The sequence below is a fragment of the Acinonyx jubatus genome, chromosome A2, assembly GCF_027475565.1.
Source record: "Acinonyx jubatus isolate Ajub_Pintada_27869175 chromosome A2, VMU_Ajub_asm_v1.0, whole genome shotgun sequence".
Lineage (NCBI taxonomy): Eukaryota > Metazoa > Chordata > Mammalia > Carnivora > Felidae > Acinonyx > Acinonyx jubatus.
This window is the reverse complement of record NC_069383.1, coordinates 63,627,000-63,651,392: the sequence shown is the minus strand read 5'-3', so window position 1 is coordinate 63,651,392 and position 24,393 is coordinate 63,627,000. Positions and strand designations below refer to the sequence as shown.

The 24,393-nt window shown below is 35.5% G+C and overlaps 1 protein-coding gene across 3 annotated transcripts in view; it reads right to left on the bottom strand.

Moving 5' to 3' along the window:
* The window catches only part of THSD7A (thrombospondin type 1 domain containing 7A), a 434,325-nt gene that overhangs the window by 44,606 nt on the left and 365,326 nt on the right, over positions 1–24,393 (bottom strand). For all 3 annotated transcript variants that reach the window (XM_053218410.1, XM_053218412.1, XM_053218411.1), the window contains 3 exons: positions 23,540–23,734; positions 21,811–22,074; positions 982–1,160 (listed from right to left, as the gene is read on the bottom strand). In XM_053218410.1, the coding sequence (XP_053074385.1) occupies positions 982–1,160; positions 21,811–22,074; positions 23,540–23,734 (638 nt within the window). The remainder of the gene's footprint in view (positions 1–981; positions 1,161–21,810; positions 22,075–23,539; positions 23,735–24,393) is intronic.

The window sequence follows — 24,393 nt, the reverse complement described above, 5'->3', positions numbered from 1 at the left end:
TGAATTGGGCAGCATTCCATTTAGCAAGTTGAAGGGAGCACCCTATAGTATACCTTTATTATCATTAATAATTTAAGTTAATTTAGGAAGTAAAGTACGTGTATTGGAAAGCAGTGTGTTTGGAGATTAAAATTAGATGGTCTGTGTATGCGTGAAACCTATCTACATATTTAAGGTTGGTTCATATATATGACTTAGTTCATTTGACTCTGACAATATAAATTCATACCTTAATATCTACATATACTATATTAAATTTATTCTTTTTTAACTCACATGTAGGTCAAACAAGATAATAACTGCCTACATCTTATATTACATTTGAATTTGTCACCATTCCCTCTATTAGCCTTTTTACTTCATATCTCCAGTAGAACACAAGTAACAACTATGAACAGCAGACAACGAAGTGAGCATACAAAATCAAATAAAGTTCCAGATAAAATTGAACAGGTCAATGACTAAATTGGTAGATAACATAGTAACACTGACTTTGAGGTCATCTTTATATTTCTTTTTTCTTAACATACTTTATATCAAACAAATTTAAATGAACATCCAAAACCTATTTCCTAGTTTTAGACCCAACCCATATACTTGCTTTCATTTTAAGTAGTTGGTAATTGAGATATCTTTTCTGACATTCTAGGGAAGTATAATAATGAGACAATCTTGCTCTCAGCACACAGCTAGATACAATTTTATGATATTATCTTAAAGGTAGGTGTCGTTTTAATTTCCATTTAATTATATTCATATGCATATACATGCTGGGTACTAAATGTGATGCAAAGATATATCTGATTTGGTATTTTAATAGCATACATACATTAACTCAGGCATTCTAAAGGTAAAATGGGTCAAATTTCTTATTTGAAAGGGGCTATTATTTACTCTTCTCCATTTGAAGAAAAAAATAGATCACAGTGATTGTAAACAATATGCAGTGTTCTCAATATAAGAATCAATGGGAGAAAATACCTGGTTGACATGGTCCAATTTAGGGCAAGGCCTCCCTCCATTATATGGTTTTTCACGCAACCATTTAGACCGAACCTTCACACCGCTCCCACAGGACTTGCTGCACCGTGACCAGTTGGACCACTCACTAAGCTTGCAGTCAGAGGGACAAGGGATGATGCAAGCCTCTTCGATGTAACCTAAATGGAAGAAAATGAGATGAGAGCCATCTCCTCCACATGTCACTTGCACACTACCACCCACCATGCTAGCTCACTTAGAAGGTCCAAGTTCGACTTGACAGCAACATGCAAATGCAAAGATGTCTCCGTTGTTAGGGACTCAAATTAAATTCTGCAGGAAAATGACACACACGTACAGAGACTCTGTTAAAATAACAGCTGAGCAGCTGCCATATGATCTGCTTAGGATTCATGCTCACCATACCTCAACATTTCTGACTTTCTGACAGCTCGTGTTTAATTGACAATAACCTGTCTGCTGCTATATCATTCTCATGCTGTCAGAATGATACATTAAAAAAATTATAACGGTTTTCTATAAAATGCTCTGTTAATGTCACGCAAGTTCAAGTTTTTGAGTCCATGCAATGTTCTTCCTCAAGAAGAAAGCCAGAGCCTCTCAATCAATATCTGAAAGGGAGCGTTTAACTTAGCACCTTATGCTTTCCCTTCTTTGAAAATCAAATCCGGAGAAGGAGAGTGAAGAATGTTAAATAAATAATGTCTCATATTTTTATAGTGCTGTCAATTTCAAAACAACTTTACATCTTGTTTTCATTTGATTGTCTCAAAAATCTTATAAATGTATTGGGCAGGTAGGTATTGATTTTCTACTGGATAGATATTCTAACAAATGCAGAAAGGTAATTGACAAGTGTGGGGGCACACAGTAAGAGATGGGGTCTAGTCCATTACTCGCTCCATCAAATCACACAGCCAATTAACTTAATCATCTACAGATGTGATTTGAGAAATGGGTGCATTTTCCTGGAACAGTCTCTTATTACCAGCTTGGCATTTCACAGTATCAATTTATCACTAGTATTCTCCAGGCCAAAATGTGGAGAAAGCAAAATTTCCCTTGGTCGAGAGTCAAATGCATGGCTGTTCTGTGTAATACTCTGATGTGCAGAGGGATTGTTCTTGTAACATTTTACATCAACTTCAAGGATTTGATTTTGAAAATGATAATAATATAAACAACTTGTACAAGGGAACTCTAGGTAGGTTTATACATTTTTTATGGAGAAAATTCACATACCATAAAAGTCAGCTCACGTTTTGGATTTTATTATTCAGTGGGTCATACAACTGTCACGACTATCTAATTTTAGAACATTTTCATCACCACGAAGAGAAACCCTATACCCATTAGCAGCCATCTCCTATTTTCCTTTCCCTCGACACCCTGGCTACCACTCATCTATTTTCTATCCCTAAGAATGCACCAATTCTGGACATCTCATAAAATGAAAGCAAACATTATGTGGTCTTTCTGATTGGCTTATTTCACTTAGTATAGTGTTTTCAGGGTTCCTCTAGGTTATAGCATATGTTAGTACGCCATTCCTTTTTGTGACTGAATAATGATCCATTGTATAGACATATTTTGCTTATCCATTCATCAGTTGATTGATATTTTAGTTATTTTCCTATTTTGTATATTATGGATAATGCTATGAACATTTGTGTATAAATTTCTGTTTGAACATGTTTTTAATTCTCATGGGTGTATATCTACAAGTGGAATGCTGGCTCATATGGTAACTCTATATTTAACTTTTTGAGGCAATTGTCAAACTGTTTTCCAAAAGTGTACCATTTTATAATACCACTAGCAAGGTATGCGTGTTCCAAATTCTACATTTGTCAAAACTTGTCTTTTTAATTTTAGGGTCCTTTGAAGAATGAAATTTTAAATGTCAATGAGTCTAATTTACCTATTTTTTTCTTTGGTTGTTGGGCTCTGAGGTCACATCTAGAAAACTATTACCTAATCTGAGGTAATAAAGATTTACACCTAGGTTTTCTTCTAAGAGTTTTATAGTTTTAGCTCTCATATTTAGGAATATGGTTCACTTAATTTTTGTATATGTTATGAAAAGCTGTGTGTGTGTGGGGGGGTCCAACTTCATTCTTTTATATGTGGTTATCATGTTATTCCAGGCCCATTTGTTGAAAAGGCTATTTTTTCTACATTGAATTATTTTGGTACCCTTGTTGAAAATCAATTGACCATAAATATAAGGGTTTATATCTCAATTCTAAATGCCATTCTATTGATCTCTATGCCAATACCACACTGTCTTGATTACTGTAACTTTGTTTTGAAGTTTTGAAGTCAGAATGCGTGAGTCCTCCTACTTTGCTCTTATTTTGTAAAATAGTTTCAGCTTTTGGGTGCTTTGCATTTCCATATGCATCTTAGAATCAGCTTGTCAAGTCTTACCCAAAATGGCAGCTAAGTTTTTGATGGGAATTATGCTGAATAGCTTGATCAATTTGGGAGTATTGCCATCTTAATAATCCAGATACATGGAATTTCTTTCCATTTATTTAGGTCTTTCATTTCTTTCACTGATGGTTTCTAATTTTTAGTGTACACATCTTAACACTTCATTTGTTAAATTTATTCCTAAGTATTTCATTCTTTTTATTGTAGGTAGAGTTAAAAGAGAACCTTTCATTATAGCGAAACAAGACCACCTAAAAACCAATATGATAAATTTCATCTAGAAGCTTGTAACCAAAGTTACAGTTGAGACAGTGTTAAAAAGCTAGCCAGTTACTACACAGTATTTCCTAGCTTTATCACAAATTATGTGGAACACATGCTAAAATTGCAGGTTTCTAGCAATCCCCAACATTATGATACAGTTCAGTTGGGATAGGGTCTCACTTTTAGAAATTTAATGTATTTTCTTGCGTTTACTCACCATTGTTTTTTTATTGAAATCCTTTTATCAAGGTAATTGTGGATTCACATACAATTGCAAGAAATGTGAGAAATAATATCAAGAGGTCCCTTGTCTACTTTTCCTAGTTACTTACAACAGTAACTATAGTATAATTTCAACCAAGATACTGAGACTGATACAATCCATTGAGCTTATCTAAGTTTCACCAGTCATCCTTGTACTCATTTATAAATGTGTGAGTGTGTGGGACTGAAATTAGGGAATGCTGTTGTCAGACAAGTCAGAACCAGTTGAATCTGGAGGAGAGGCAGATTTGTACATATCTTTCTACATACAGTCCCTGTATTTTTGCCGAAGTTACACATTAGCTGTTTTAAACTTAGTCTCCATACACAAATGTGCATCTTTTGTACAATTTCATAAGTACGAAGTTCATTGAACACACACATGTATCCAGAAACCTCTTTGGTGCTCCCTTCCAATCACTATCCCTTCTCACATGGCAGCTACCCTAATTTCTCACAATGCAGAATTGTACTTTTAAAAAATGTTACGTAAATGGAGTCATACAGTGAATAACCATGTGTGCAAGCTTTCTTTCATTCTATAATGTGGCATGAGATTGATCCATATTTTTGCATGTTGTTGAAGGCTATTTATTTATTTTTTAATGTTTATTTATTTTTGAGACAGAGACAAAGCATGACTGGGGGAGGGGCAGAGAGAGAGGGAGACACAGAATCTGAAGCAGTCTCCAGGCTCTGAGCTGTCAGCACAGAGCCTGATGCAGGGCTTGAACTCACAGACTGAGATCATGACCTGAGCTGAAGTCGGAAGCTCAACCGACTGAGCCACCCAGGCAGGCGCCCCATAAGGCTATTCATTTTAATTGATATATAATATTCTATTGTGTTTATAATATTATGGCTTATTCATACATTCTAATGATGGTGAGTGGATATTTTTTTAAAATATAATTTATTATCAAATTGGTTTCCATACAACACCCAGTGCTCATCCCAACAAGTGCCCTCCTCCATGCCCATCACCCACTTTCCCTTCTTCCCCACCCCCAACAACCCTCACTTTGTTCTCAGTCCTTAAGAGTCTCTTATGGTTTGCCTCTCTCCTTTTAACTTTTCTCCCCCCCCCTTCCCCTCCCCATGGTCTTCTGTTAAGTTTCTCAAGATCCACATATGAATGAAAACATATGGTATCTTTCTCTACCTGACTTATTTCACTTAGCATAATAACCTCCAGTTCCATCCACATTGCTGCAAATGGCCAGATTTCATTCTTTCTCATTGCCAAGTAGTATTCCATTGTATATATAAACTACATCTTATTTATCTATTTGTCAGTTGATGGACATTTAGGCTCTTTCCATAATTTGGCTACTGTTGAAAGTGCTGCTATAAACATTGGCGTATATGTGCCCCTGTGCACCAGCACTCCTGTATCCCTTGGGTAAATTCCTAGCAGGGCTATTGCTGGGTCATAGGGTAGTTCTATCTATAATTTTTTGAGGCAGAAGACATGAATGGATATTTTTCAATGTGAAGCTATTGTTAACAAGATTGCTATGAGCCTTCTAGAATATGTCTTTTTGTGAACATATGTATTTTTGGGGGGACTATTCCTAGGAGAGAATTTGATGCGTCAGAAGGTACCACCTAATTGTAAGTAAAGTATAAAAAAAATCTTTTTAAAGATAGGATCACAAATTTGGCATGAAGAGCAGGGTGCAATGAAAGAATTTTCAAAAGTGTAGGTATTAGTCTCAGCTAGCCTTCAAGAGGGCAGATGAGGCAGCTGGGGCTTTGTCAGCTGTGAAACACTAAAGACAGAAAAAAGACACCAATGCTAAGTTTTGAATGTACTTCTGATACTGAAAAAGGCATCTGGACTATTGATAATGATATAGAGGAAAGTTTAATAAAAAATGAAAGTACCTTATGACAGTGTTTACCAAAATTTTGAAAAGTGTAACTATTCTTCAAATAGATTGCAGTGTCTACTTAAATCTTTGACTTTGATTATGGTTTGAGGTAGGGAAACAAGCCCATCTCACTATTTTGAACTGAAACAAATTTTAAATCTCATTCTGCCTTTCATATAGCATAGCTTAGAAATTAAATTTATCTAAACCAGTAGGAGATGCTTAAAAATGGAACTCTCAAAAGGGCCAGTAATAATTCATTTTATATTTCAAAGTAATAGTTTATGAAATAAAATCAAACTGTAGAAATGCCTAAAGTCATTTCCAAATCAATGGTATTCTGTGACCAAATTGTTTAATGCTTGTAAAAGCACAATTTTTTAAAATACCAAATATTTCTAAATGTTATCAATAGCTTTGGCAAAGCATGCTAGTATTTCAAAGGTAATAAATTATTTTATACTTTTAAAGTTTTTATTTAAGTTTCAGTTAATTAACATACAATCTAATATTGATTCAGGTATAAAATACAGTGATTCAACACTTTCATACAATACCCAGTGCTCAACACAAGTGCCCTCCTTAATCCCCACCAGCAATTTAACCTATCTCCCTACTGGTAACCATCAGTTTGTTCTCTATAGTTAAGGGTCTGCTTCTTGGTTTGCCTCTCTTTTTTCCCCCTATACTCATTCATAATTTGGCTATTGTAAATAATGTTGCTATAAACATTGGGGTGCATGTATCCCTGTGAATTCGTATTTTTGTATTCCTTGTGTAAACACATAGTAGTGCAACTGCTGGATTTTACAGTTCTATTTTTCACTTTTTTGAGGAACCTCCATACTGTTTTCCAGAGTGGCTGCACCAGTTTGCATTCCCACCAACAAGGCAAGAGGATTCTTTTTTTTCTCCATATCCTCACCAATACTTGTTGGTTTGTTGTGTTGTTGATTTTAACGATTCTGACAGGTGTGAGGTAATATCTTATTATAGTTTTGATCTGTATTTCCCTGATGATCAGTGATGTTGAGCATCTTCTCATGTGTCTGTTGGTCATCTGTATGTCTTCTTTGGAAAAATGTCTATTCACATCTCCTGCCCATTTTTAACTGGATTATTCATTTTTTAGGTGTTGAGTTTGATAAGTTTTTATAGATTTTGGATACTAACCCTTTATCAGATATGCCATTTGCAAATATCTTCTCTCATTCCACAGGTTGCCTTTTAGAATTGTTGTTTCCTTCACTGTACAGAAGCTTTTTATTTTGGTGTAGTTCCAATAGTTTATTTTGGCTTTTGTTTCCCTTGTCTCAGGAGACATATCCATAAAGACGTTGCTATGGCTGATGTCAAAGAAATAGCTGCCTATGTTTTCCTTGAAGATTTTTATGGTTTTATGTCTCACATTTATGTTTTTAATCCACTTTGAATTTATTTTTGTGTATGGTATAAGAAAATGGTCCAGTTTTCCCAATGCCATTTGTTGAAAAGACAAAAGGGGCGCCTGGCGTCTTGGGGCGCCTGGGTGGCTCAGTTGGTTAAGCGTCCGACTTCGGCTCAGGTCATGATCTCACGGTCCGTGAGTTCGAGCCCCGTGTCGGGCTCTGTGCTGACAGCTCAGAGCCTGGAGCCCATTTCAGATTCTGTGTCTCCCTCTCTCTCTGCCCCTCCCCTATTCATGCTCTGTCTCTGTCTCAAAAATAAACATTAAAAAAAATAATAAAAAAAAGAAAAGACTGTCTTTTTCCCATTGGATATTCTTTCCTGCTTTGTTGAAGATTAGTTGACCATATAGTTGTAGGTTCATTTCTGGGTTTTCTTTTCTGTTCCATTGATTTATGTGTCTGTTTTTGTACCAGTACCATACTGCTTTGATCACTAAAGCTGTGTAATATAACTTGAAATCTGTTTTTGTGATGCCTCCAGATTTGATTTTCAAGATTGCTTTGGCTATTCAGGGTCTATTGTGGTTCCATACAAGTTTTAGGATTGTTTGTTCTAGCTCTGTGACAAATGTTGATGCTATTTTGATAGGGATTTCATTGAATGAGTAGATTGCTTTGGGTAGTATAGACATTTTAATAATATTTGTTCCTCCAATCCATGAGCATGGACTGTTTTTTCACTGCTTTGTGTCCTCATGAATTCCTTTCATTGGTGTTTTATATTTTTCAGAGTATAGGTCTTTAACTTCTTTGGTTAGGTTTATTCCTAGGTATCATGTTGTTTTTGGTGCACTTGTAAATGGGAATGATTCCTTAATTTTTCTCTCTTCTGCTTCATTATTGGTGTACAGAAATGCAACAGATTTCTGCACATTAATTTTGTATCCTGCGACTTTACTGAATTCTTGTATCAGTTCTAGCAATTTTTGGTGGAGTCTTTCTGGTTTTCTATATAGAGTACCATGCCATCTGCAAATAGTGTAAGTTTTACGTCTTCCTTACTGATTTGGATGCTTTTTATTTATTTTTGTTGTCTGATTGCTATGGTTAAGATTTCCAGTAGTATGTTAAGTAACAGTGAGGAGAGTGGACATCCCCAGTGTTCCTGACTGTAGAGAAAAAGCTCTCAGTTTTTCCCCATTTAGGATGATATTACCTGTGGGTTTTTCATATATGGCCTTTATTATATTATGTTCCCTGTATCCCAACTTTGTTGAGAGTTTTTATCATGAATGGATGTTGTTCTTTGTCAAATGCTTTTTCTGCATCTATCGAGAGAATCATATGGCTTTTATCCTTTCTTTTATTAATGTAGTATATAATGCTGAGTGTTGAATTTGGCTGACTGGTCTGGTATTGAGAATTTCTGCATCCCTGTTCATCAGGGATATTGGCTTACTGTTCTCTTTTTTAGTGGAGTCTTTATCTGGTTTTGGTATCAGGGTAATGTTGACCTCAAAGAAGGAGTCTGGAAGTTTTCCTTCCTTTTCTGTTTTTGGGAATAGTTTGAAAAGAATAGGTATCAACTCTTCTTTAAATGTCTGGAAGAATTTGCCTGTGAGTCCATGCTCCTGGACTTTGTTTATTGGGAGTTTTTTGGTTACTGATTCAATTATTTGGCTGGTTATTGGTATGTTCAAGTTTTCTATTTCTTCCTGTTTTCATTTTGGTTGTTCATATATTTCTAGGAATTTATCCATTTATTCAAGGTTGTCCAATCCGTTGGCATATAATTTTTCATAGCATTTCGTATAATTATTTGTATTTCTGTGGCATTGTTAGTTATCTTCTCTCATTTGTGATTTTATTGACTTGGGTACTTTCTCTTTTTGATAAGTCTTTCCTTTTTGATACAGGTGTATCAATTTTAGTAAGTTTTTTCAAAGACCCACTCCTAGTTTCATTAATCTGTTCTACTGTTGTTGTTGTTATTGTTGTTATTTTTATCATTTAATTCTACTCTAATATTTATTATTTCCTTCCTTCTGCTTGGTTTAGGCTTTGTGTTTGTTCTTTTTCTAACCCTTTTAACTATAAGGTTAGGTTGTTTATTTGAGATTTTTCTTGCTTCTTAAGGTAGGTCTGTACTACTATATACTTCCCTGTTAGGACCACTTTTGCTGCATCCCAAAGGCTTTGGACCATTGTGTTTTCATTTTCATTTGTTTACATGTATTTTTAAAAATTTCTTCTTTGATTTCCTGGTTGACCCATTCATTGTTTAGTAGAACATTGTTTAACCTCCATATATTTGTGGTATTTCAGATTTTTTTCTTGGGTGGACTTCTACCCACTCACGGTAGGTAGAAGGTGCTGTGGTCAGAAAACGTGCATGGTATGACATCAATCTTTTTGTATTTGTTAAGGCTTGCTTTGTAAACTAATCAGATATTAGTATATCTGTATATTAGCATATACAGATATCTGATCTGTTCTAGAGAATGACCTATGTGAACTTGAAAAGAATGTGTATTCTGCTGTTTTAGATGGAATTTTCTGAAAACATCTGTTAAGTTCATGTGGTCCAGTGTGTCATTCGAAGCCATTGTCTTCCTGTTTATGTTTAGATGATATGTCCATTGATGTAATGGGATGGTAAAGTGTGCTACTATCAGTGTATTATTATCAATGAGTTACTTTATGTTTGTAGTTGTTTTATATATTTGGGTGCTATCATGTCAGGGGCATAAATATTTATGATTGTTAGATATGATTCTCAGACTGTCCCCTTTATTATGATATAGTACCCTTCTTTATTTCTTGTTATAAAGGTAATAAATTATTGAAATATTTCGAGAAGACTTGCATTTCCCCACCTTCAAAATGACTACAAAAGTAAACTTTTAACCTTTTGTTATTTAGTACTCAGAGTTGAAAAGAGAATCACATGATTGTTCATGTCACTACTTCACAAAGTAACAGATAAATGGAAATTCTTTCTTTCCATTTTATCTGTTGAAGTATTATGGCATTAGTGAGACTTAACATGTATGACTTCTGACTGATTCACATTGTATTATGAAGTAAGCAGATATAAAACTTTTATGTCTGATCTTCCAATAGCATATTCTAGAAAACATCTCCCAAATAAAATTCAACCTATTAAATTGTTAACAGATATAAATTAGGCATTGACATAAAGACAAAACTGCAAAAGACTATAATGCCTAGCATTCCATTTTTATTTTCTAGTATGAAACAACACTCAATAATTGCCTGTCATGTTTATCTAGCACAATTAAAATCCTTAATGCTACTAGTAAATTGCTAGATAAGCATTCCCTTGCCTTCTCTGCTAAGATCATTTTTGAGGGCAATTAACACCAAACAATCATAGGGGATGGAAAGACAGAAACATTTGATGCATTTTAAGACTAAATAAACTGATAGCATCTTGTAGCAATTGATGCCTTCTGAGGAATGCTAGAATAAAATAAATGACTTCATAATTATGGTATTAAAACTTTCAGCACTTCAACACTGCATTTGACACATGGAAAATCAAACTCCTGACTTTTGATCATATTTTTTGTATCCTATATCTGTTCTGATTGCTCTTTCAGACTGAAATAAATACAAAACACCAGCAGTCTTAAAGTGGCAGCCGTAGGACATATTGCCTTTGAGATATATCCAATCACCTCTTTCATTTGAATTATGAATGAGCAGATAAAATAGCTTTCAACAACCTTCACAATTACTATATTGTGTTGCTGAAAGGTGTACTGCTGATAAAGAATTCCCTTTAAAAGCACATGGAAGATACTGGTTGGTTTTGATTTACAGTTGTGTGAATGAGCAACTCTGGCACTCTAAAACTTCTGAATCAATCTCAAAAGCAACCTCAAAAATCTCTGCTACTTTAATGTATATTATATGTACATGATTGCAGTTAGGAATGAGAAAAAATTAGCTAGGACTTTATTATCCTTGTGGGTTTAAAAATATTGAAAAAATCATTGAAAGTTCTCAAATAACATTCTTTTGCAATTATATATTGAGGACTGATAACTCAGTAACATGGAAAAACCAAATTATTATCTATAGCCAAACTCCCCTAATCAAATGTTCCATTCAAGCTCATACATCCAGTAGATGTAAAGTTATAAATCTACATTGGGTAATTAAAATTTTCATGATGAAGTGTTCAGGAAAATTTATATAACTACAATGGAATGCTCCTTTAATTTTATTTGTATTTACTTATATACATATGAAGGTGTCTTCATATCTGCTAGGTGCTTATAGATTTTCTCAGGAAGTTTCAACATCAGTGTTAATAGTTGTGGGGTTCTGTTGCTGTTTTTATTCTAATACTGGGAGTTACCCAATGACTAGGCACATTCAGATTCATTTAGGTACAGCTACACACAAGTTTTTTATCAAGACCATTTCTTATTGCCAACTCTAAAGCTTTCTGCTGTATAATAAGGGATGTGGCTGTTCTTTGTCTTTGATTCCTGGGAGGTAGCCTTCAAGTCCTGACATTTTCTGAATCTTTCTTATTCATGGTGGCTTCTTGGACTATAGGTGAGTTTATGTTAAAGAGATGACTCAGGACGTGGTGCTGGTTACACCACAAAGACAAAACAAGTTTAGAGAGTCAGGGTTTTAAGCCACATGATATCCACCCAATCTCTTGGTGGGTAGATTGAGCTTAACCATGTGCCAAAGAATTGATTAATCATGCCTACATTATTAAGCCCCAATAAAAACTCTGGGTACAAAACTCACATGAGCTTTCTGGCAGATAAGTACACACTGATGTGTAGACAGGGTGGTGCCTCCTGGCTTCTTGGGGACAGAACATGGAAGCCTTATGATTGGGACCCTCCCAGAGCTTGCCTATGTGTCTCTTATTTTGGCTACTTCTGATCTATATCATTTTGCTATAATAAAATTCTACTTATAAGTCCAGTTGACCCTGAACAGCATGGGAGGTAGGGATGGTGACTCCCAGTGCAGTTGAAAATACGTGTATAATGTTGACTTCCCCAAAACTTAACTACTAATAGCCTACTGTTGACTAGAAGTCTTACAGATAACATAAACAGTTGATTAACACACATTTTGTACCCTGTGTATATTATATTGTATATTCTTACAATAAAGTAAGCTAAACAAAGGAAAATTCTAAGAAAATCATAAGGAAGAAAAATATGCTTACAGTACTATACTATATTTATTGAAACAAATCCGTGTATAAGTGGACCCACACAGTTAAACTCATGTTGCTCAAAGGTCAACTATATAGTGCTTTCCCTAAGTTCTCTGAGCTGTTCCAGTAGAACCTGGGAGTTGTAGGAACCTCCAAAATTGTAGCCAGCTTGTCAGTAGTAACTGGGGACCCCTGAACTTGCAGCTGATGTCTGAAATGAGAGCAGTCTTGTGAAGGACTAAGCCTTTAACTGGAGGAGTTGGGCCTAACTCCAAGTAGTTGGTGCCAGAATTTCATTGTACTTTCAGACATACATTCTATTTAAAAAGTAAATAAACTTATTTATATAAGAACCTGTACCTATAGTTTACTTATTCAACCAAAATAAAAGCCTTGGGAATAATTATATGCATTAAAGCATTTATGGACCTTCTCCACAGATTTAACATTTATAATTTTAACTAATACTGTATTAAAAGTGAGAGATAAGTATTAAAAAGCTCACTTTTGGAATAAGGCTTTGTCAGCGACATAAACATATTTGATGAAGTGTTGAGATCACGAAGTAATGAGAAATAAATTAACTCGGAAACTTATTAGATGGTTTATTTTTAATGTGATCCAATGCAGGGCATTTTTCTTCCAACAAATGAAAACTATATACTGCCAGAGAAGTAGTTCCAAAGGATGATCTTTTAAACATTAGTTTGTTGGATTCTAATAAGTGTTAAACAGAATTTTAACAAAAAAACATTTCAGTGGTCAAGTTGGAAAATTGCTGCATTTAAATTAAACAGTTCTTTTTACCCTGGGTTTTCCTTTTTTGCTGATATGAGCTGTGAATCTCTAGGAGAAAGCCACAGATACTGCATTTCTATACTGACTTTCTTCTATAGCATCTCCCTGAACCAGTAAGAGATAGATAATTCAGATAGGTTATAATTATAATGCATTAAACTTGGATTCATGTTTTAAGCTGTACTGAGTTTTAATATGTAAAAAGTAGGACATTCCAGGTCCATTTCCAGATACAGAAAAAAAGCAAAAGTGAATAAACAAACAAAAAAAAATCAAATCTCCTGAACTTAAAAAAATTGTTTTTTCTTAACTTATATTTAAAGTTTTAAAGCTTAAAAGGTCAAGCTTACAGCAAAGGGAGGAGAAACTGTTATGTGAATAAATATTTTAAGGGCTTTTTTATGGCAGTTTAAAAACCATAAGAAGAATCAACTTTGTTTTTATCCAAATGAACTAAAATTTCTTGTAAGAGCTAAATTGGATTTCAGGGCAACTATGAAGAAATGGGATAAATAGGGAGAGTAACTGTAAGTAAAGATTTTTCTTCAAAATTTAAATTTAAAATCCCCATAAATGTTTTCATGTGTTTTCAGGTAGTTTTCTGAGCCCACAGATAATTATAATAATAATTATTATTATATTATTAATATATTATTATATATATTATTATTATAGTTATTATATATATATATAATCTGATATATACATATCTTATGAACTTATGAAAAATTCCTTGTGCATAAACCTTGTTCACTATATGACTATTTTTATGATGCTTTCAAGTCGTAAAAGACCTACATCGTAGGAATGAGACTAAACTCAATTAATGGGATACGGAACTTTAAAACTATTTTGGATTTGTAGGGTTTTACTAAAACAACAAGAATCTTTATGCGGATTCACACAGGTCATTCAGTATCTTTATGAATTATGAAACCTTATAACATAAGGAATGAACAGCTCTACAGTTAAATCAATAAAACTGCCACAGATATCGGCAAGATTACCACTTTAATCATTTTGTTGAAGACTAATGTTATGACTTCTCTAATGCATTAGGAGAACAAGGGGTCAGAAGCCTAGAGAAAGGGTGTGGAGTAAAATATAATGGCAGAAGTTGTTGATTAAGGCAAAGATCAAAATTCCTTTTTTAAAAGTATTGCAAATAATGAACTATTTTTGGCAGCTAAATTTATTTTAAGCAGAGCATTTTCTTTCCAAAACGCTGAAAAGAAAGCCCAATAAGTGTATGGAATTTATTGGAGGCGATGTGTGACAGCGTGGCCTGAGGGACTCCATGGAGCCCAGTTTGAAAACCATGTTATGAGGTAATAGATGAGATGAGGTCTCTGGGACATGGAGCCCAGAGAACTAAATAACACCAGATGTTTTTCTGTCACACATGACATGAATGGTAGCTGCAGGAAATTTTCCAATGAAAGTCTCTCCTTCAACACTTCCACAGTCCTCCTTCAGGGAGCCTGGTGGAGAAGGACGCTGGTATCCACACCTTATTTAAATTTGACCCTAGGCAATCACTTTATTTTTGTACTCAGTATCCACAGTAACCCTTTCCTTCTTCCCCTGGCTCTTTCAAACTTGCAACTATTACCTCAGGAAAAGTCTGTCCCTCAAACCCTGCCTCTCTTTTACATTTAAAAGGAAAAAGATCTCCATTGAGAATGATAACTGTGAAAGTAATACTAGCAGTACCTGTACGGTCAAATGAAAGAATTCTGATATGAATTAGACACTAAATAAATACGACCAACGAAAAAAGCTTTTCAGAGAACTTAGCACTCCATTTCAGCTTGTTTAAAGGACGCTATTTATTGCCTTTTATGCCTGGTTTAATTAAACATGCTCTTCCTCAAATCATCCACCATGATACGAAAAAATTCTCATTAAAATTTGTTTCTTTAAAATTAACCTCTAATTTTGAACTTACATAACGTTCTAATAGAATCCCATTGCAAAAGTAATCCATTCTAGTTATATTATGGTTGACTGCTTATGTAGGTTATCCTCAGAATCTACTTTCCCCATATTCATAATCATTTTTTATCAGATATACCCTGAGTTCCACACAATGTCTTAGAAGTACATGCTCTTGAACTAAAATTTATTTGTACATTGAGTACTGGCAATGATCAAATTGCCAATATGTGTTCCACAGAGGGTCCTATAGACTAATTTGGTTTTCAAAATCATACCTAAGTAGACATTCACTTTATGAAGAGCCATCCTTATAAATTGACAGATAGATAGATAGATAGATCTCCTAATGTTCTCTTCCCCACAACTGGTAATCAAGTGAACTATCACATGGGAGGTGTGGGTTGTTTTGCTCAATGCAAACAATCTTACAAAGATTTAGGCTCACATTGCTACCAAACCTTGGAAGGGTCTGCATGATCCAGTAAAGTAATCCTTGAACTTGAAACGTGTAAGGCACCTGGCTGGCTCAGTTGGTAGAGCATGATACTCTTGATCCTGGGGTTGTGAATTTATGTCCTAAGATGGGTGTAGAGCTTACTTTTTTAAAAAATAAAAAAGTAAAATAAAAAATGGTAAATTAAAAAAATGTGTAGTAGAGCTCCCTGGGGATCCTGTCAAAATGCAGATTCTGACTCAGTAGGTCTGTAATGTGGGTTGAATTTCTGCATTTCCAATGGTTTCTTTGTGAGGTCTACGCTGCTGGTCTGTAGACCACATTTTGAGCAGCAAAGGATTAGATGCCAGTTGGCAAATGACAGCCCAGGTTGACAGCCTGTTTTTGAATTTAATTTTTTTTAATGTTTATTTATTTTTGAGACAGAGAGAGACAGAGCATGAACAGGGGAGGGGCAGAGAGAGAGGGAGACACAGAATCTGAAACAGGCTCCAAGCTCTGAGCTGTCAGCACAGAGTCCAACACGGGGCTCGAACTCAAGGACCGTGAGATCGTGACCTGAGCCGAAGTCGGACGCTTAACCGACCAAGCCACCCAGGTGCCCCTGACAGCCTGTTTTTGTACATAAAGTTTTACTGGAACAGAGTCATGCCATGCACTCATGGCATTCACTCACATACTGTCTATGGCTGCTTTCATGCTGTAACTGCAGAGTTGAATACTTGTGTCAGAGACATTTTGGTCCACAAAGCCTAAAATAGTTGCTATCTGGAGCTTTAGGAAAACATTTGGTGATAAGGTAATTTAACCTAACAGCTTATTGTTAAGTTTCTTCATAGTTTCTACATGTTATCAAGTATTTGATAGGTATTTATAGCAATATATTACTTTTACGCAATAGGAGAGCAACATATATTAAATGTCCTGGGCTGAGAAAGAACAATCAGATCAGATGTGCCTTTCTGTTAACTTGATATTAAGAGATGATAAAACATCACAAATATAATTGAGTTTTAGAATATGTATTGGTAGAATTGTACCAATATGTATTGGTAGAATATGTATTGGTAGAATATGTATTGGAAACTGTAATGTGAATAAATATTTTAAGGGCTTTTTTATGGCAGTTTAAAAAGACCATAAGAAGAATCAACTTTGTTTTTATCCAAATTAACTAAAATTTCTTGTAAGAGCTAAATTGGATCTCAGGGCAACTATGAAGAAATGGCTTAAACTGCCTATGAGATATAGCAAAGATAAACTTTCTGAAGATAAAGACTGAAGCGAAGTGTCTGGAAGGAATTATGTAGCTCTTAGAGCTCAAGATTTGAACATTTGGCATTTTAATATTTTATCCAATTCACCTTCAAAGTATCCCTTCCACATAACTCAAACAGAAATGCTGTTTCTACTTTTTAAGGAAAAATATGAGTTTTAGAAACAAAGAGAGTTCAATAAACATCCCACACTACCAATTAAAGTTGTAAACAAGGGTTGGGAAAATGTAAGTTGCTACAATTACTAATATAAACCAGGAGGTGAAGGTGTTGTCCAAATCTAGTGTTGTACAAATCAGGCAACTCTTGATAAGCTTTGAATGGAAATAAAGAGATTTTAATATTGATATCACAGGGCTAATTCAGTAGAATAGGTATGTGATTATTATTTCCTCTCTTATTTAGTAGGTAGATAGAAGCACAAATATTTGATGAATACCACATAGAAAGTTTGTGGCATGTATCACTCTTATTCTAAAGATCTTAGCTATTCTCAAAAATCTGTTTGATTATTTCCCAGAAATGTGACACAGAGGGAAGAATACTGTCCGGAAAAAAGAAACAACTGAAGCCTGACTGTGGATCAACTACAACTGCAAAAATTCTCTCTAGTTCACTCATTCATCCACTCTACAAATATTGAGCCCTTACTGTTCCAGGGGGTTGGGACACATCAGTGAATAAAACAGTCTATGATACCCTCATCAATCTCCATTCTTGTTCAGGAGATACAACATAAATAAACACAACAAGTAAATTATATGATATGGTTATACAATGATACACGCTTTAGAAATACAGAATGTAGAACAGGATAAAGGGTTTGGGGAAAGAGGAGTATGGTTGAGGGGCCCATGATAAAACTCTATCATTTACATATAAATGGAAGTCATGTATACATGCATTTTACATAAGTTAGTTTATCTTTAAGGTTCTTTAAAATATTAAGACTAAGTAATATAATGATGTTTAAAAGTTCCAGAAATTCTAACTCTTGTTCTGTGAAACTTTAAGTGATTAACTTGAGAAGTGCCTGGTACTATGTAGTCACTCAAATTTCTAATGAACCAATCAGTTAAGATATTTTTTAAAATTTTTGATTTATTTTTGAGAGAGAGAGAGAGAGAGAGAGGCAGAGAGGGAGAGAGAGAGAGGAAGAAGAGAGAGAGGGAGCGGGAGAGCGGCAGAGAGATAGGGGTACAGAGGATTCCAAGCAGGATCCCTGTGGACAACAGAGACAACCTGATGCAGGGCTTCAATCCACAAACCGCGAAATCATGACTTGAGCTGAAGGCAGACGCTTAACCAAGACTGAGCCACCCGGGCACCGCCCCCCGCCCCTGATCAATTAAAATTATCAAGAGTGTTCTGGCAGTGAATAGAAAATGTATGATTTGGTTTTTGAATGATTTAAAATCTCAGGGTGCCTGGATGCTCAGTCGATTAAGTGTCTGACTCTTGATTTCAGCTCAGGTCATGATCTCATGGTTTGTGAGTTTGAGCCCCACATTGGGCTCTGCGCTGACAATGCTGAGCTTATTTGGGATTCTCTCTCCCTTTCTCTCTTCCCCTCCCACGTGCATGTGTGCTCTCTGCTCTTTCCCTTTCTCTATTAAAATAAATAAATTTAAAAAAATCTGTTGCTACATTGACACCATCTAAGATTTCACACAAAAAATAAATATACATATTTCATATCATGCTCTTAGGACAAATGCCCCCAAACATATTGATATATCACTAGGAATTATATCTCATAGCATGTATCAGATGGGTTAATATTTATGTGACTCCCAAGGTATACACTAAGATCTGATTTTTGAATATGGTTATGAGACAGTCAGGGACCTTGGGAACAAGCCCATATGCACCTGGGACACTCCCTGTGGCATGTGACAGTTTTCCCTGCAGAGCAAGCAGGGACCAAGGAGAAAGTCCAGATTGGTTTAAACTCACCTGAGATGGAATAGCCCCCAAATTCAACCTTCTTTCAGCTTTTCCACTCTTCTTAATGTGAAAAAAACTTGCCCAGAGGTGGAGACTTAACTTGCAAATGAAACACACAATGTACGAAGAAGCAAGTTCTGTCAACTGCACCTGCGTATCTGCTTTCCTGGGATTCGTGGCCCCTACATGGTTAAGTATATTACTGCTTTCCCACCTCAACTCCTTTAAAACTTTCCCTGGCTGTTGTTCTGAGACCTTTGCATGTCTGACACCTGCAGAGATTGTGTCTCCCCTTTGGCTGCAGCTGCTGCCCCAATAAATCCATGCCTGTGCCTTTAAATTTTGGGTCCAGCCTTGTTTCTACCGTCGCTGGGTCCAAGAACCCAAGCCTGGTATAACAGGTCTATCATTTTTCAGTACAAAGTTTGCTACTGCAAAGACTTCCAGACATAAAAGAACTGTGCCTTAAGGTTATTAAGACATTAAAAAATGGTGACCACATGGGAAATGGCCTACAATAATATAATTAAACTGGGGAAAGTCAAACTGTTTTATCAGTATAACTGATAACGTGCTCCACAGATGGACAGCACAGATAAAACAGAAATGCCCCCAGGCCACTATTGAACAGGAGATTAGTGTCTTTGCACTGCATACATGTGGGGGGTCAATTCTATGTTTAAACTGAAGGCAGAAAGAGACTTTTTCTTGAAAGCCATTTTTCTACCATCCATCTAGAAAGCCAGGTTAGCTGAGGGAAGGCAGTGGTCATAGAGACTATAATTTAGAGTGTGCCTCAAAGAGAACACCAAGTTAGAGTATTCCACCAACACCATCAGAACGGATAGAACATACAGAAGCAAAGTAGTAATTTGCAAAGAAATCAGGCGACAGAGATTCAATTTCCCTGGACTTCACTCTGAGTAAATATATTGGTAAATACTAAAGTATCTCAGTGGACATCTATCACAGATCAGGTTTAATGAGAAAGACATGATGTTGGACGGACACAAGGAACTAAACTGGAGCCTTTTACTTAGTTAAGGGTCTTAGATTCTCCCACAATCCCCATAAAGTTCAGTGTTGTCTGGAATCTTTTTCCTACATGTGCTTTCCTTCTAGAATACAGTACTACATTCTTCATGCTTTGAATTGACAATGATGCTAAGGTAGGAAGTCTATTGCCTTTGGACAATTTCTATTATTTTTGTACCTGTACTTTTTTAAGTGATCATTTCCGTGAGATTCATAAGATATGAATTCATAAGGTTTTTTTCTAAAAATTAGGTCAACTGTTAACTGGCTTACTGACACTCTCCTGAATCTAATTAACAGATCTGGATAAAAGTGAGAATATATAAAAGTCATTCTGAAAACTCAAAGGTTATGTTAAAAACAAATGATTATCTTGGTGATTCACTAGGCATGATAATTTAAAGTGTGAGCAAACACTTATAAGCTACATTCCAGGAGAAATGTATTTTTAAAAGTTGTCTTCAATTTTACATTTTAATGACTAATTATGATCTTTTACATTATCATATCATCTCAGAATGGCCCGTGCATTTACATTTTTCCTGGTATCTAATTTACAGTACCTATGTTACTGATACAGAGAATAAAATATTCAGTCACTCTTACACATGTCTCTCAAAGTGTACCTATTATAAATAATAAATTCTTTTTCCTTTTGCAGTTGTTTTTCTAAATGCATTGAATATATTAAGGTTAGGGATGCATTAACCTGAGTACATTAACCTAAAAAATACTTATGCCTAGGGCTTCAGTGTTATGGAGTCTTTGGACCAATTATCACTAGACTTTGGTAAATGAAGGAGGAATTATCAGATCAGATGGAAAATAAAAGGAAACAGTTTTTGGAAACTTCTCTGTGGGGAGAAGTTTAAGAGATTCCAATAAATGTGTCACCAATGATACTTTGATGGAATGGAGATAATCCTATTAGATCATGTTGTTTTCTAAACCATATAATAAAACTGGAAGAGTGCTGTTCTAATAGAAGCTATTTCAGCAGGGTTGGAAGGTAACTGCCTTGTCCCTATCTCCTAGCAACTCCTCTTTCTCAGGTCACCTCCAGGAGGAAGGTGGGAAGATCATTGTCCAGTGTTTGCAAATATATGGCATCTGTGATTCAGGCTGACCCACTGTAAACTAGTCTCAGTCCAATATAAAAAGACAGATGTATTAAAATAAAGGAATAATGGAGAAATAATGCTCAAGGACTACTATATTAAGACTTAGAACCAAAGAATTTACTACATACTCTGGTCAAAGATGGCCACTCTTCACAACCTTTGGCAACTCAAGTATTATCGCTGTGTTTGATTTAGAAAACTAAAGTGGGCACACTTAATTAAGAGTAGGTGCATTTTTCTTTTCTTCTTTTTCTTTTCTGTCTTCCCCACCCCCCACTTTTTGGCTAATTTCAACACAATGAGGAATAAACAACAGCAATTTGAGTTTTCACTAATTATGGCTTTCAGTCTTTCTTTTCTGCCACTTAATGACATTTCAGGCATATTGTAAATTTCTCCAGTTTGGTTATTAGAAGCCTGTCTAGTTTATAACTTTGTCAGAATAAAGTCAAATCTCCTCTCTTCCTCCCTCTTTTTCCACACACAGACTTGTGGTGGGTCATTGGGCCTATTCAAGGACTCGTGATCAGTACCAAGAGAGGTTTTTGGCACTGTAAGGCTTCCTTGACACCAACTTTGGGGATTTAGTTGCCAACTTCTGGACAACAAGACAAATGCCTTTGAATGTCCTGTTACACGTAAATAATATACATACAGCATGGTGCCCCCCAAATATTCCATTTACAGTACACTTCTGTAAACCTTTATGTCCCTCCATTCTCATCCATGTTCATTTTACCTCCACCCCCCAAGACAGACAGCAAACACGTAACACCAAAGAAAAATTGGATTACCATGACTGTTACATCTGGACGTTTCCACGAGCCTGCCATTTTGGTCGTAGCATGCCATTGCTTGGTAACGATATCCTTGACCACATTCCTTGACATCTCCTTGTGCTTTCATTCCCAGCAACACTTCCACTTTCCCCTCTGGTAAAATGCAGTCTGACCAGTTCCCCACAGGCTGTGCATTATACTTGTCACAAGGACAATACTGAGTCTCAATCAGGGGGTACAAATGAGAATTTTTACATTTTTCCTTCTTTTTACTTTTTCCTGTGAATAAATTTAAGTTGGAAAATATCATTATTAATTTCAAGCATCCCTAATTTTCCTCCTTCCCTAAAGTTCCTTTCTCCATTTTTCACCATATTCAACAGTAGCCTATTAATGAAAGCTATTTTCTCACTCCACAGTGCTTGCTCTGTAGCCTGTTATTAGTCCTGAGTGCTTTGCATAGTAAATTTTTTCTTATTTTCTCATTTCAAAATAGCCATTTCGCAAAAGGCATTAACTGTTGTGCTGAATTTTATACTCTTTGATTAAAATCCTTTCAAATGCTCATGTGCTTTCAGTGAAGGTAATTGCATAAATCACTCCTTTATGTTATGTGCCAAAATATGAAATGGAGAGAGAGTCACTGCACTGGACTGCACAGCTTTTTTGTTAATTCCAAATAGATACTATGGTTATGTAGGATTACAATTCAGAAAATGAGATTTTGATATTTACTTTTCTAGTCATTACCTTGCATCTTTCATTATTACTGAAGAGTAATCATTTTCGCATACTTGGTGATCACTGTAGTAAATAATATTCAATAATATTCACAGTGAAGATATTTAGTGTCAGAATAAAAATACTAGAAATGGTTTGCATGTAAGTCTAAATAAATTCCCTTTTAAAATAAAAAAAAATATGAGCTTGAGAAATGGCATATTATTTTAACATAATCACATTTCTATTAAATATTTATTACATTATGTCATATATCATATGACATATCACATCATATATCACATCATATATCATAATACTATTTAATTATATCACACATAATTGCCTATGTCATACATACATTTATCTCTAACTTTCATAAGGAGTCTTATGTAGTTTTCAACAGTCTTCATTAGGGCAGGTGGTTCACTTTATAACTTTTAAATTCTGAACAGTTTACTGGCACCAATATTTTCAGGTTTCTTTTTGCCACTGACAGTATTTTGGAATGCACCAGGTTTAGCTCAGTATGATAGCTCCTGTTCTTCCTCATTATATTACTGCTTTTTGTCATTGTGACTGCCTTTTAAGATGCAGTTTTCAGATACAGAATTAATGTCATATTCCTCTTCTAGGATAAGAAAGATAATCAGGCTCTGACAGTGAGAATGGGTAAAGAAAACGAAGTGGCAACCTTTCCTTTTGTTCTCCAAGCACTTCACAATCTGTAGGCAATCCACCAAAAGTACCGTTTAAACCAAAAAAATAATCTCCCTATTGTATAGGAAGACAGTTCAATTTCCAAGGTTACCTTTTCTTTCCACTAAAAGTACACAGCATGTCTGTCACTGCCAACTTACATTAAAATACACACACGAATCCACTGGCATATTAAGTATCCGTATTCCAGCAGTAAGGCACAGCCATGCATTTTCCAAATACATTGTCAGAACTCTCTTGGTCTAACTTTTAATGTGTTTTCTAACTTAACACATGTTGGCTTTTGCATCCCAATTATTCTTACCAACAATAGCACGCTTTCTGGTCCTAACTGCACCGCAGTCTCCATTGCATGAGGAAAACTTGGACCAGCTGGTAAACTGACAGTCATCTTGGCAGGGGATCTGGCAGGCTTGGGTGAGAGCTGGCACGGGTCCCGCATACCAGAGGCATTCATGGATGCCAGCTTGTCCTCCATCTTGCTTTCGACAAGTAATAGCTAAAGGAAAAGCATAAAGCTGTTTAAAATAAGTCTGAATATGTTTAATTATCCTACAATTTAAGAGTTAACCTGACATTTCCTCATGCAGTCAGAGGAATCCTCTTTTAATTCTGGTAGTGGTGTTTCTAATAATCGCAGTAGTCATTAAATTGATCCTTTAGGTTTTTTGTTGCTATTGTTGCTGTTGTTGTTGTTTAAATAACAGCCCTCAGTGGTTTCTGTGACACAAAAAAGCATGTGTGTGTGTGTGTGCACGCACACACACACACACAGACATTTAGCAGTCTTTATTAGATGCTATTAAGGATTTCGAGTCCTTATATTTAGAACTTAATTATTTAAGAGACAAATGGGTCCTCATAATAGTTTATGTTAAACACAGGCTATTCACAGAGGTACAGGGAGACACCATGTAACTCCAATAATTGTTTTTATATCATTGGTTTCTCTAGGATTTCTATATAGAAGGGTCTTAGTAGCAGCAAATTGGAAGGTTTGGGTGAGGAGTGGATGCTTATGGAACTCATCCTGTAGCTGCATTTGCATGGAAATCATGTACTTTTACGACACTGGAAGTTTGCTTGGATGGCTCTGGAGTGGTTAATAGGGAGAGGGAGCAGTGTCCCAGTCCCTCATCTCCTCAGTCTACAAGTTCT